The 14,870-nt window shown below is 39.2% G+C and overlaps 1 protein-coding gene across 10 annotated transcripts in view; it reads right to left on the bottom strand.

Moving 5' to 3' along the window:
* The window catches only part of WNK1 (WNK lysine deficient protein kinase 1), a 105,152-nt gene that overhangs the window by 37,936 nt on the left and 52,346 nt on the right, over positions 1–14,870 (bottom strand). For all 10 annotated transcript variants that reach the window (XM_080611764.1, XM_080611767.1, XM_080611766.1 and 7 more), the window contains exons 5-8: positions 8,038–8,126; positions 6,339–6,558; positions 5,786–6,122; positions 4,604–4,791 (exon numbers count right to left, since the gene is read on the bottom strand). In XM_080611764.1, coding sequence (XP_080467890.1) covers positions 4,604–4,791; positions 5,786–6,122; positions 6,339–6,558; positions 8,038–8,126 — 834 coding nt within the window. The remainder of the gene's footprint in view (positions 1–4,603; positions 4,792–5,785; positions 6,123–6,338; positions 6,559–8,037; positions 8,127–14,870) is intronic.

The following is a 14,870-nucleotide window of genomic DNA, read 5'->3' as shown; positions in this document are numbered from 1 at the left end:
GAAATATTTGCTTGTGTTAGAGCTGCTTTTCCAGTCCAATTCCTGTAATTCACAAAAAGAAAACAGTTTTGCTTCTGATAACGAGACCAGATTTATTGTCACGGGCTATCCATTGTGACCAGTGTCTGAAATCCAATCAAACCCCTGAAATTACTGCTACATGGGTATTATGTTACAACTGCAGCACTTCTGGATTCTGCCAAAGCTGATTACCTCTTTCAATCCCTTTGATCATACCTTTTCACATAGAAAACTAGCACTGACTAAAACAAACCTAACTCTTGCCTAAACAATAGAACATTCACAGCTCTAATAACAGCAGAGTCCTCTGCAATTCCACTCTATTTGATGTACTACTTCAGATGAGGCTCCTTATCTTTAAGATTTGTAAAGGAAAATTTCACAGAAGAGAGTTCTATATAAGAACATCAAACAATTTAGTAATTGTGCATTTTTTCATCTCTGCCTACTGCATGCTGAGAGACAATATATTATCTACCCTTAAGGAGAGAAAAAGGGTAATTTGCAAGAGTGAGTAGCATCTTTTAGGCAGATGGCATTTATGACTTTTTCAAGTTACTGTTTCCACATTGTTCTCTTTCTCCCCAGCCCCCTTTTTCCGGAAAAGCAGCAGCAAATTTCCATATCGGCCAATACCAGCAAGAAGGTCCTATAGGATAAAGAACTCCTACATTCTGACAACTGATTCCACTTACTTCATTTACAGAGAAAAGTTTCTCAAAGTTTATTTGGTGTAAATTGAAGCCCACAACTGAAACTACCTCTTGCGTTGCAAGCTGTCTTGCATCTGACTATAAGACACATGAAACTATAGCTTCTCTCTGTAGAAGAAGCCGCTGAAGTGTATTTCCAATCAAAACTTTCAGAAAAAAACCTCAAAAGTGTTCATACTTTGAATTTCTAGTATCACTAGCACAGCTAGCCAAAACTAGTAGAATAAGCAGCCACAGCAACCAAGCTTTGAAAGGTAGGGTTTTTTTGTGTGGAGCTTAGTTAACATTCAGTGCTTGCTTAGAAGTTGGAAAATAAAAAGCTTGTCTTCCATCTTAGATCTTCCCTTCACCTTCTGTGGTACAACTGGGTAATTCACATTTATATTATCTCACCAAAAAAATGGTTAGCCACTGTTATGTTTAAGTGTACTGCTTCCCAGAAAACAAGTAATCAACACTGCAGCAGCACATTATAAGGAATTAAGAGTCAACTCTTCATTTTCCCATTTTAAAAATGCCCAAAGCCCAGGATGTATTTAATGATAACTTATCTTACTGTGCCAGGAGGCAAATGGTAACACATACAGGACTGACAGAGAGGGAGGGCAGGCTGGAGCGTCGATGCTTGCGTGGAGAGGCAGAGTGCATGGGCAGGACACTTTCCAAGGCTCTAGAAAGCTTTTCTGCAAAGGTTTCTTCAGGGACAGTCCGAAGGTAGAAAGGAGAAAGAGGTGCAGACAGCGCTGGTGGTGGGGTGCAAGGAGCACTGAGAGGGATGCAGGACATAGAGGGAAGAGCAGGAAGGTGGGGGACACAAACTGACATGCTACGACCACGTTGAGGCTAAAGGAGGAAAACAAAAGTTAAGAATTGATACTTCAAAAGAAAAATGAGTAACAAAACCAGCAAAAACTACAATGAGGTAGAAAAGAAATGCAGACACACAATGAGAGGCCCAATACTGACTAATATGTGTGCAAGAAGATATGAAAAAGCTGAATGAGTGCCAACACACGCTGGGAACACACTATATGCACCTCTGAGGACCCAAGCTTGCCTTAGTGTGGGAAGTTCCCTAATACCCTAACAAGAAGCATGTGGAAGGCAGAAGAGACATAAGGGAGTATTTGCTCTAGGGCCACTGATGCAGCCCATACTGTGTGTACTCACAGCATCTGGTAGTCTGACAAATAAAAAACTCCCCTAAACAGATACTGACGAGCTTTCAAACATTCATTCTTAGTTTAGTGAATGGATGTGTGTTTACATAGATCACCTCACCCAGCCTCTCTGCTTGGGCACCTCCCTGCCTGTATTAAGTGGACTAACTTCATGCAGCTGGCTCTACATTAAATGAAGCATTACCACAAAAATTTAAACAGTACACATTCTACAACATGAGCTGTGGAAAAAAGCTGGGTTTATGTGTGGAAAATTCAGTAAAATTAGTCTTAGACAAGCATTTTCCAGACACTGGGCCAATAAAAGCATCAGGATTTTGTAATCTTGCCACAATCCAGAAGGCCATAGGTCAAAATCCAACCAAATTGGAAGAATCACAATTAGGTTTTGGAGTGGGGTTTGGGGGTTTTATTTTTGCTATTGCTTTTTTGGTGTGGTGTGTTTTGTTGTGGTTTTTTTAAGTGAATAGAAATATGTTGTTTTAAAGAGGCAGTCTTTAATTGCAAGTTTTCCTTCTCTAACAGTATATGCCTTTTGTAATTTCTTAACATAACTGCAATCAAATTCAGACCATCAGGGGAAGAAAAGCCTCAAGATATCCAGTGGAGATCCATTTGGATGTGAGAAATCTTATTAGACAACTCAAAACTTTGTGAAAGAGGCATAACGGAGGTAAAAGGGTTAAATAAATATTCACCCATAATCTTCATCTGTTCCAAGGCAGGACTAGTTTTATATGCTATCCCTGATTCTAATTTATCTAAACTGTTCAGAAACATCTCCAGTGATGAAGACTGCAGTACATAACTGTCCTTGCTAGTTAGGAAAAAAAAACCCCTTCCCAAGCAATAATTCCATGTTGCAATTTAGGCTTATTATTTCTTATTCTATCTGACAACAGTGTTAGATAGCCTCCTATTTTACAGCCTTTATGGTTTTCTATCTCCTCAAGCTCATCTTTTATAGGCTTAGCTTAACTATTTCAGTCTTCCCACATGACCCATGTTTTCTGTATTTCTGGTGGCATTTTTTTGTCACCCTCTTCTGAATTCTGTAATTCACCCTAAAATTTGTTCAAGCGGGGTGTCTAGGGCAGACTTAGAAATGGGCAAAAGCAGAACTACTTCATATAACACGATGTTTGACTTTTCCACAACAACATGATGTTTTTGACCATGTCCATCTTGTGGTCCAATGCAATCTGACTTCGTTTTTTTCCTTGCAGAAATGCTGCCTAGTCAGCTGTTGCTCGTCCTTTACTTGTCTAGCTGATTATTCCTGTTTAAACATGAATCTTGTGCTTGTCCTGATTGAACTGCACTCTTTTTCTTTTTAAGGCCATTTTGCCAGTTGTCAATATCCTTTTGATTTGTCATTCTGTCTTCCCAACAAACTGTTAGTAGTTCCTGTAGTGTTCTACTCCGTGGTACCACTGTTGTCATCATAGACCATGAGCACATTTGAGCAGTGAACTAAGCTTGACTAAGTCTGTCATATAAAAGATTACAGTCTTTCAACCTGGAAGCAAGACGTCCCAAGATGAATGGCTTCTGGTCCTATATATGCCCACATCAAAATACAGCTTACTCAGAACAAGAAATTATTCAGAGGAATTAAAAACTCATTTGATCAAGGACTAGCAGTACCACACGCTTCAGGTTAAGTGCCTTTGAAAAAGTTTTGAGATGCTTTGCTTGTGAGTGAAACCAGCATGTTTTCCAAAATGCTAAGAACACCAATGATTCTGTAATAAAGCCTAAATCAACGTCCACCAAGAAAGAAAAAAAAAGTGAGGACCCTCAGTCTTAAGTGTCTCAGCTTTTCCCTTATGGTATGACTACATTATACCATAATGACTCTGCCTCAGGCTTAGATTTTTATTTTTGTAAAAAACAAGTGATGAGGGAACCACTGACAACAACATAACAGCAGCAGAAGTTCTACTCCAGAGTTAGAATAGATTTCTGCGTACCTCATACTCAGATCGAAAAACATACCAAGGAAAAACACATACCAAAATAAAAGGGCAACACAAATGAACATAGTAGGAAAAGTACTTGTGCCAGTGCAGACTTTCCAGGGAAAAGGAATACACATGGCAACTGATGAGCAAATCAACACAAGCTAGAAATAAAACTGGGAACAAGGGTGCAGGGTCTTTTCAGTCTGGAGTTCTCACATGCAGCATTCTATAACAGTTAAAAATCTTACCTGCAGAATCTGTAATCAAAGCCTCACAGAACACACACAGCAATTTCATACTTATACAGTAGCTCAAATTATTCTAATCCCTTCTTTAAAATCAAACCAACAACTTGATCCCTGGCAACTTCATATACACATACACCACACCACCTTCCCAAGTGAGATCAAATGCTTACTTTCATGAGAGAGTCTTGTCCTGAGGATGTTACTTTCATCCATAAAAAAATCTAACCACCATTCTGCTTTAGTGCCCCTAAGATTAAATAAAAGCTTTAAAAACAAATATGCCCTTGCAGTTTCCCCTCCCCTAGACTCGGTCACCTTGCAAAAATAGTCCCTTAACTACTCCCATGCAGAATTTGCATCACATGCAAAACAAAATACACATGGAAGACTGCCCGGCAGATTTTCCTCTCACCTTTCATGAGAAATACAAAATCAAGTACTTCCATGCATTTACAATACTGTAAATTCTTGCTTACCACTGCAGGTGGCTGATATCCTCCTTGCTGTTGCGACTGCACTTGGCCAACTGGAGCTGCGTATCCCTGGGCTGCAGCTGTTGAGATTGACTGGTCATGCTGGGAGCCATACGACACAGTCTGTTGACTGCTCACACATGATTCGGTATAAACAGATGACCCCTGGCCACTGTCAACTGTCCCATCAGCTGCAGAAGTTAAAGATAAAATTCTGCATTTCAAGAACTGCAGTCTGGATTCACAACTCTAAAGATATTACGATCAATCAAGTATGAGATTGATGTTTCTGCCATGTCATGTGGACCTTATCAGCATTTTACCTCTTGCAATAGTTAAGCTGATTTAAAATTGTATTTGTCTTCCTCAGTACAGTAATTCCTTACCAATATGCCTTCCTCGTAGCCTCTGCAAGTATCAGTAGTTTCAGGAGTTCTTTGGCAAGATACTTAATAGTAAACTATGCTTCCTATAAAACGCTAGATTAGAAATAGAAACTTAAGTTCCACATTGTTATTAATGATCTTTGGGGGGGGGGGTGGGGGTGGGGTGGGTATTTTGTTTTCTGACCTTACCATTCTAATAGGCAAATTCTCATCTACCATCATTATTCAAATACCGATTCAAATACTGGGATGGCAGAAGGGGTAAAGTTACGAGTGTTAATTCAACTTTTCATATGCAGTATGTAAAACAAAATAAAACTTTTCGCGGAAAGCAAATTCTGAGCTGAACTGCTCGCACCTTAACTTCATTTCCACCTTAAACATAAGTTAACACTGTTTCAAGTAAGTGTTTCTAATAGCTCTAACTGCACTGGTGCAAAAGTTTACAGCCTTCTGCAGGGCTAGAATATGCTGTAACTATAGGAGGCCAGCAAAAACGAGGACATATATTCCTGCTTCAGATGCCCCAGTTTTTTTAGTGTATTAACTTGAAAGGAAACAAAAATTATTTTTTGCTAACACACTGCACTGTGAATTCTGCCAAGACTTAGCTCAGCTAAGGCACAGAAATGCATCTTACTTTGCTGCGCTTTTAGTGGGCTAATGCTCTTCAGCAGACAGCAATGTCAGACAGCAGCACCTTAAGATATTTACTGCTATACCCACCAAAAGTTTAAAATTCTAAGGAGGGGAACTGTGTAAATGCAAAATTCCTAAATAAACCAACTGACACACTTACAAAGAATAGATATACTGGGTTGCTGGAACTGCAGTTGTTGGTGTTGATCAGCTTCTGGCTCTTCAGGCTCCACTTGTGTAGAAACTGATGCTGAAGTAGTGGGGACAGGAGTAGTACCAGTGACAGATAAGGGATGCTTTGACCCTGCATGGGAAGCACTTGATGGTTGCTGTTGCTCCAGCTGCTGCTTCTGACTACCTTCTTCCTGAAGCTTCTTCTCCTGTTCTTCTCGCACCAACTGACGCTGCTCTCGCTTTCGCTTAATCAAAGATACCCTGTCCTTGATAGCTTTCGCCATTGTCTTGTGATCCCCTTCACAGACATAGCCAGATTCCACCTGAAGGAGGATATATTCACAGAATTCAGACTGTCACCGACAGCCACTGTTGTAGTGCTGCAGTATAAGCTACCACTCTCTGGCACTAATTTCTCATTCACAAACTTCTGCAGCCGTTTTATTTCTAGGTGGTAACAATAGCAAATGCAGAGACTGACAGACTGCATTTCACTGTCAGAGAACACCAGTACTTCCAATAAGACCACTGACACTTACCATTTCCTGTGCTACATCCTCTGGGACATCTCTCTCCAAGTCAAAGGAAAACTCTATTGCCTCATTATCTTTGTATTTGCCCTTGAGTTTTTTGATGTCTTCAATTCGCAGCCAGAGTTTGATGGCAATTTTTTCTCCGTCATCTTCCTCTGCTAGTTCTACCCGTACTCCAGTCTCTTCTTGGAAGAAAGCGTGATTCAAAAGGTCCTTAATAGCATACCTAGTGCATTGGGAAAGAATGTAGAAAGCACACAGTTATTAGTTATCATAAAATACTAAGGAATATCCTTGCCTGATGATCTGAATTCATTATTTACATTTCATGCTTCTCCTACAAATTACTTGACGGATCGTCATTCCAATTTCTATTTAAAAGCACAATGGAGAAACAAAGTGTGTCAATGTACACAAAGAATAAATCACACACTGTTCAACAGAAGTACCAATAGATTTAAGCCAACTGAACAGGATATATATTAACTAAAATATTAAGAAACCTTAAAGAAACAGTTTGGTTTTACTGAATAGGTTGGGTCAGACAGAGCCTTGGGTGACATGGTTTAGTGGGAGGTGTCCTTGCCCATGGCAGGGGGGTTGGAACTTGATGATCTTAAGGTCCTTTTCCCAACCCAAACCATTCTGTGATTCTATGACTATAACATTAAGATCCATCACACAACTCTTAGTCCCCAAATCAGTACAGTAACCCAAGTATGTATTTCAGTCTATTTCAAGATCTTATCAAAATCCTCATGTAGTAAATTAAGCACTAAACAAGCACCAAACAAGCACCACACGAATCCTTTTGTATTTTATACTATTTCAAACCACTTCATTTTTGTCCTGAAAGTACAAGAGACCTATGTTCATATATGCACAGCATTAACAGTAGTAGCCTAAAAGTCAACCACTCAAACTAAATGGCCGGAAATAAGTAATGTACAGCCACAAAATGAAGTTGAAATGGGAAAAAGTTGCTTAAGAGAAAGAACAAATTAAAACCACACAGCAATGCCATCAGATGTAAAACTCCAGGAATTAATAGGAGGAGCTGAATAAACACTCATGAACTGATAAAACAAGCTTTGAACAGAATAGTGGGGGGCTAGGGGAGGGCAGAAGGCTGAAACACTCTTAAATTAGACAGACATTCAGTAAGCAACAACTCTGTAAAAGCAGAAAACAAAACAAACCCCACAAATAAGCCATCAAAAGTAGTTACAGATTTCCTGTAAGGGTGTAAGTTAACCACCTCAAGTAGAAGTCATATTGCAAGAAAGTGTGGATGAAAATCAGCAGCAGGAATTTAAAAAATACAAAATAATCAGCCACAAAATGCTAACAAAATCAAAGGGAAAGGAAAAACAAAGGATTACAGAGTAACAATCCAAATACCTGAGAACCCGGAAGAATTGCCCTCTGCTGTTTTACTGTCTAGGTCAAAGTTTTAATAATAGCAGAAGAATTTCTGAATAAACTGACATGGATGGCTACTATAGCATTTGTACTGTTCTTGAGACTGTTAATTCTGTAAAACAATAACTGAATAAGAATCTACCAAAGAATAGAAGCTGCAGAAGTAATACTGGCTTTTCAACTTTCATCAGAACAGACATAACCACAGGAAGTAACTGGATCTGGTATCATCACTGATAAAGGACTCAGCAGTAATACCTCTTTCTGGAAATAAAGTACTCACCTTTCACCTTTGTTTTGCCGAATGCATCCCTCGATAATCTCCTTCACTTCAGGGATTGCTACTTTATCAAAGCTGGCTGGCTTGACACCCTGGAATATACAAGTAACAACAGAGAAACTTGAAGGCCTGCTTGATCCAAGTTTTGATTGTGTTTACAGAACAACTATATTTTTAGTCAGTAGGTAACTGTCCTGAATTCCTCACTAGCACAGTTTATAGAGAAATTTGACCCCAATCTTACCGTTCACCTGTTAGTGGTTTTTGCAAATGCTCTCCCATCCTATTTTCTCAGCTACACTTCCCTAACAGAAGGCCTTGGCAGCTAGGTTCTCAGTTTTCATAACAGAAAATAGACATTAAAAAGAAATTAAAGACTTTTCTGTATCTTAGCTCTCCCCAGACGACTGACTCTATCCAAACCACAATCTTGTATCCCTTCTGTTGTGAGTTCAGGAAAATGAGCTTAGCCATAAAGACTTTTACAAAAGTCCTTCCATAAGGGCACATTCCAACCCCTTCTACAACACATATTAAAACCTCTGGGGGAGAGCAAACCAAACTTTCAAGTACAAGCATCTACTCAAATCAGTAAAGCGAACAGGCCATGAGATACGACCATCTGTGAATTCTGCAAAACACTGCAGGCAGACAGCCAAGCTTCATCACTTTACCATGGCCAGCAGCTTTATTTTGGGGGGAACTGTCCATAACAGCAAAATTTGGCACTCAATTTTACTCGATTCAGCTTCAAACCTCTAAGACAGCAGAATGAGGGAAGATGAAGACATTCTGTTCAAATTGTTATATTAAGAGCCACCGTTTCAAGTCAAATGATCCTGAAATCATACACTTGGTACGTCTGACCTTGTGTCACTTGTAAATCATAACTACACAAAAAAGTGAAAATCATAGAGTCTGAAGTATAGAAATAAATGCAGTAGTAGTACAAGCATCATAATTCATGTCCTAACCAGAAAGTACTTCTCCTAATACCTTAAACAGTACTGCTGTCCACCAAATGGGGACATCAAGACATGACCATTTCCCCTTCCTCTACTGTCAGCAGGAAACAAGTCTTGAAAGGAAAGGTTTGAGTCCCTGAACCAGACCCTTTCCAACTACAGACCTTCATTTAACTGAACATGAAGACTTAATAAATTCTAGTAATTTCCATCTACACTTAGATATTTTTCCCCCACCTTGGTCAGACATGGCAGTATATTGAGTTCCTATGTTCACTACCTAATATATTCTCTACCACACTCTCCCAGGAGAGGGCACAGTCAACATCAACTTTAACAGATGCAAACGGATGACTGAGAGAAGCACAAGAGTCCAGTCTTTCAGTGGACAACACTGCTACTTGTCACTGTTTTACAAAGGTGTGGTATTTGAGGATTTTAAAACTCAAAACAAAGCCCACTACAGAAAGACACAGTTTTTCACTTGATAAAAACTTTCTGTTACAACAACATTCTGATTATCTGTTTCTTTGCTCTACAATTTGCTCTTAAGAAACTCTAACAATTGAAATTCACAGAAGAGTATACTGTGACTAGATTAAGCCCCGAAACATGGTCTGTCAGCGAACACTGGCTTAATACTTTTCAAAGCTTCACTGAACATTAAGACTTTTGGAGATCAATGCCTCAGCTGATAAGACACCAGACCGAAGTTTGGAATGGGTAAGTTTAATACCGTAACCAGGTCATATCACAATCTTCCAGCTTCCTAGTAGGACACAGCAGAGATTTATAAAACTAGTTTTAGTGTTTACTACTGGCATCAAGCACCTGTTCATGTGTGGTTTTGCTCGCATAGCAGACTTGTCAGAGACACACTTTTAATTATGATCAAGCTTAAAATGGTCCCAGGAGTTCAGGCTCATATGTAGAGACTGATGTTTCTATACATAATTAAACACTCTCCTACAGACACATACGTATACATATATAACTTATGCAACAATTATTCAGCTGCATACTGTATATATTTGTATCTAAATTTGCTATGTTTAACTCATTAAGGTCTCCTAAATAGCTTGAGCCCCAGACAGAGCAGCAGCCTGCATGAATGTTCATTTACATTGTGGCAGCAGAAGGAAGTTGTCACATCTGTGACAATCTTATTTCAGAAAATCTAAAACCTAAACCGAGACAACTGTACAGCAAAATATTAACATAAAGCCAGAATATGAGTTACCTTGTTAACTCTTTCACCAAGTACTCAGTTCTTGTACAAAGGCTACGAATGGATTTTAAAATCAGTGATTTAGTCTGCTATCCTGTATTTCTCCATTCTGAAAGAAATACTAAAATCTTCAAGTCCTTCCAAGAGGGCCATTTCACAATAACCCACTTTGTGAATTCCAAACCAGGAGTTCAAAGAGACACTCCCACCAGCCTCCTCCAGCATAGTTTCTTTATTCCTAACTGCTGCACAGAAAATCTGGGAGAACCTCACACTAGGGCCTAAAACCAACAGAGGATTCTGTGTTAAAACAGGTACCTATTTCTCAGTTTGTTCCACAGGCTATGAGAAGGGTTGCCTAAGCCTAGTCTACAAGTGCTGGCCAAGTGCCTCTCACACCAAAGTTCAGGGCACTTAAGTACCATCAGCTTTTAAAATTACTTTTTTGTTTCTTCCTCCAGGCACTAGGGAAAGCATCACACTATTTTACAAAACAAGGCAGAGGATACTAGGAATGATAAAGATCAATAAACAGTGAACCCTTTTCTACCCAGAGCTGCCTATACACCTTAATCTGCCATCATAGAGAAACCAAAGGCAGGCCAAGCCCTGCAATTCACATAACCTTGATGTGCCCTTAAGAGCACATGAACTATGCAGCCAAGCATACCTTTACTAGTTTCTGAACCCAAAGGCACTCAACTGTGTGCTAAGCCATTTTGTATTTCCAAGTTTTCACCATACTTATTGCAAGATGGTCACATTCGTACAGGTCTCTCCTGGTCCCCAAACTCCTTAGAAGAATCACAACTCAAATCTTTGAATCTACTAGTCCTATTCTCCAGTGGCAGTTTAATAAGAACATCCCAATCCCACTAGCATTTTTCTGAGTTTGCTCAACAAATAAAAAGAAGAGCTCTTGCAGGGGAAAAAAATGGAGATAGGTGTAACATGAAAAGTCGTCAACATTTTCTCAAGCTACCATCTAAAATAGCATGAAGCGGCAATGCTGCTGTAAGCAACAGCCTCCTTTTCTCCATCTCCCATTCCCACACCTGTGTCATTTCCTCCTTTTTACCAGCATACACATTTATAGAGCTGCAAAATGAACCAAATCTCTGTGTTTATCAGACTTGAAACAAATCCAACCCAAAAAGCCTGCAGCAATTTCCAGTGAGCTGAAACTCCTCAGTATGTTTCCCTACACTGTTGCACTAGCTCTCAGCCTTACAGAAGGAAAGTGATAGTGCAATAACTAACAAGGGCAGGACTGCTTCTTTTGAAAGTAATGCCAACTTAAAATAAAACCTACTAAACACTAACATTTTGAGAGCAACTCTAAAATATGGGCATATATGTAGGTAGCACAAAGCTCAAATGATGCAAAATTAAATACCTGTCTTGCAGTCTTCATATTAAGCTTAAGAAAATATTTCATGTTTCACTTATCTTAGATGTGGCAGTTTGTCATTTTATCAGACTTTAATGAGTGAAAAAAGTATGATCTAAATTTCATATTCATATGGGGTTCTGATCCATTAAATGTAAGTTAGGTACTCTGAAACCAGATTTTCAAGATACTTTAAACACCAAAGTATAAGCTACTCAGAACTCTTCATTATTTTTGCCTACAAAGATTGAGTATTCTGCATTAGTTAGTTCACCAGACTCCTGTGTCAGCGGTTTAGCACCTCATTCTAATGGTGCAAGAGATACTGAAAATATAATCTACTTTGTAAGAGAAGGTGCAATCAGTGCTGCTTAATTTTTACATCAAACCAAAACTGATACAGAGGAAGTGTTACATAATCTCAGCAATCCTACATTTATAAAAATCATTCATTCTGAACACCACCACAGGTGGAAAACAGTAAAAGCAGTAAGTGTTCCAGCCTTGCTGGTCAGGATTTTAACCTACGTTTCAAAAATTACAGGGACTAAAGTACAGTCAAGTTTAAAAGCTGAAGACCCAAGGAATGCGTATGTAAAGCAGTTCAGCAGATGTCAAGAATTCTGATTCACCCCAAAAGTCCTTTCCTGTGGCTACACACACTTTACAGAGCTGAAATTCCTACTTACCTCTTTAGTGCACTCCTTGTGAGAACAGCAACAGTGGGAATTAACAATTACAAATATGGGACAAATCTCTCTTCTTGTAAAATCCATCAGGAAAAGAGAGACACACACACCAAAGAGTGAGTTAGGTGCTAGTTTCCGATGGGAATCTACTAGGCTGTGGACTTAACGCACAGCAGAAGGAAAGCAGACATCTAAGCTAGAAGGAAGCATTGTTATCTGTTTGACACCTCTTGTACTTTTCCAAGTCCAGTACATGAGGCTGCAGAGATCTGAGCTTAATATTTGCTTTTACCACTCAAATACTGAATAGAAAGAATCAATATAAGCAAGAGGTAAGAGTGTCCTTTTCTGCCTGCCCAGCTAGCTGTATGAAGGAGGAAGAAGAGGCAACGCAGGGATCCTTTACTTCCTACATGTCCCGCCCCCTGCTCTGCCTATTCTCCACCCATGTTTTCTGCAGCAGTTTAAGGCTGCATGAAGGATCATCACCAGCTCACTCTTGCTGTAGCAGAAATACACTTGTAAACAGAGGGGAACAACAGGTCAGTGTGTTGTTCCATGCCAAGGTTGCTGGCACTAGCTTTGTACAGGGGGATGAAGGCAGCTTCTGTTTCTCCCCTTCTTTCCATAGAGCTAAGGAAGTACACATATAGCTGACTACAATTTAATCCTAACAAAACACAAGTTAACACTAGGATAATATAATAAATTTCATCTCCCTCCTTCCTGACAATCACATTTTGCTACCATTGGCAACATCATCTGGTTTCCTTTTACTGGGTGCTTAATGTAAAGAAATAGGGATTTAAAGGTGATTTTCAAGTGGTTGGACAAAGTTAGAGGCCGCATTGTTGCTTGTTTCATGCCACGTGCACACAAATAATCCACAGACCTATATTTTCCAATACCTCTTGCTAGACTCCAAACCTAAACTTGAAGTCTAACGTATTTTTTACGCCCCTTGGTATCTAGTTTCAAACAGCCATCATAAAACTTGTTTACTACAAAAATAAGCTTTGCACTGCTTCAGGGCTTTTGGATTTTGTTTGGAAGGGCATAAGGAGCAATACTAAGAAAAATCATGTACACCATTATAAAGTGTGAAGTGAGCAAATGAATTTTGACCAACTAGTGATAATAAACTGTGATAAAATTCAATTTCAAGTTATCAAGATCATTTTACACCCCAGAATAGCGCACTTAGTTCCTCAAGTATACCACAATTATACCACTGTTGTTATACTATACGACATCAGTGTTGCAAAAGCAACATTTCTGGATCCTTTACTGGACATGGTAGAAATCCTCTCTGCCACCTGCTGTGGAACTTTAAAGGGGTCAAGGGAAAAGGGATCATTAAAGATCCTGCTACGTTGCCTGGTCTTCCAACTGCTTAGCTAGGTATTTTATAACCCACCCCCTCAAAAAAAAACCAAAAAAACCCAACAAAATAATCAGATAACTGTTGATTATCATTTCAATTTTAACAGTGCTTATTGATATCATGAATAAAGTCTGTTGGAATTTTGCTTGCCATCGCTTGTGATTTTTTTTGTTGTTAGTCACACTCAAACCAAACAGACACACTACAGTCAAGAAAATCTACTTCAGTGGAATAGAAGTCCCGTATTTCGCACACCTAATTAAGGCCACACTTTTCTGGGGTACACTGCATGACCTGCAAAGAACATTAAGTGCTTCAGCTTTTAACAAGCACAGCATCTACCTGTCCCAGTCTAACCACAATTCTCACTTGGCTCTTTTCAAAGGTGCTGTAACTGCAGAGCTTGAAAGGAATTCTGCTGTAACTGATTAATCTTCTCAAACAAAATGTTCTAACATTGCAGTCCAGAGGCTAATAGAATCAGTAGCAAAGTCAAGTCACACAAACAAAGTAATTAAAGTCTCTATATTTTCTTTTTCCTAGGTTGTTACCATGCTAGTTTGAGCCAGTCCCAGGCTGCCACAAACCATTAATTCCAGGAATTTAGACAGAGCATATGATTCCAGTGGAAAAGAAACCAACGATCCTACCTCCTTCCCCATAGTTTCCTAGAAGCCCCCAAGCAACGGAATATATAGCAGTTAAATTGGTTTACCCCATGATCTTCTAAATTCCACCACCTGCTATTAGTTACTGACCCAGCCCTCAAGACCTACATGTTTAACCATTTCACTACCTTTTCCATCTCTAATCCTTCATCTTAATCCTGCTTTCTGTTCTAGAATCAATCTTTCAGATTTAATTATTTCCTTATTTCATACAGGGTACACCTATAACTCTTTGACAATTCTCATCTCAGTCCAGTCAAATACCTGTTGTGAGAAGGAAGACTTTAGCTTAAGAATTACTCAGTTCAAAAGTGTTATGGGTTGCCTGCAGATGGATTTTATTGGTCTTGTTAAAAACAAGCTAGAGTAGTTGAGACTGCAGGGAAAAAGATTTGAAACAATGCAACACATTTAACAGAACTGAAAGTTCAGCTTATCTCATTTCAGTTTTCATAGCAATTAATTCTGGACAATTGATAATTCTGCCAAGAATTAAATCTGTAAATCCTGCA

Source organism: Psittacula echo (genome assembly GCF_963264785.1).
Source record: "Psittacula echo genome assembly, chromosome: 1".
NCBI lineage: Eukaryota > Metazoa > Chordata > Aves > Psittaciformes > Psittacidae > Psittacula > Psittacula echo.
The sequence above is the reverse complement of the archived record's forward strand: the minus strand, read 5'-3'. Positions and strand labels throughout refer to the sequence as shown.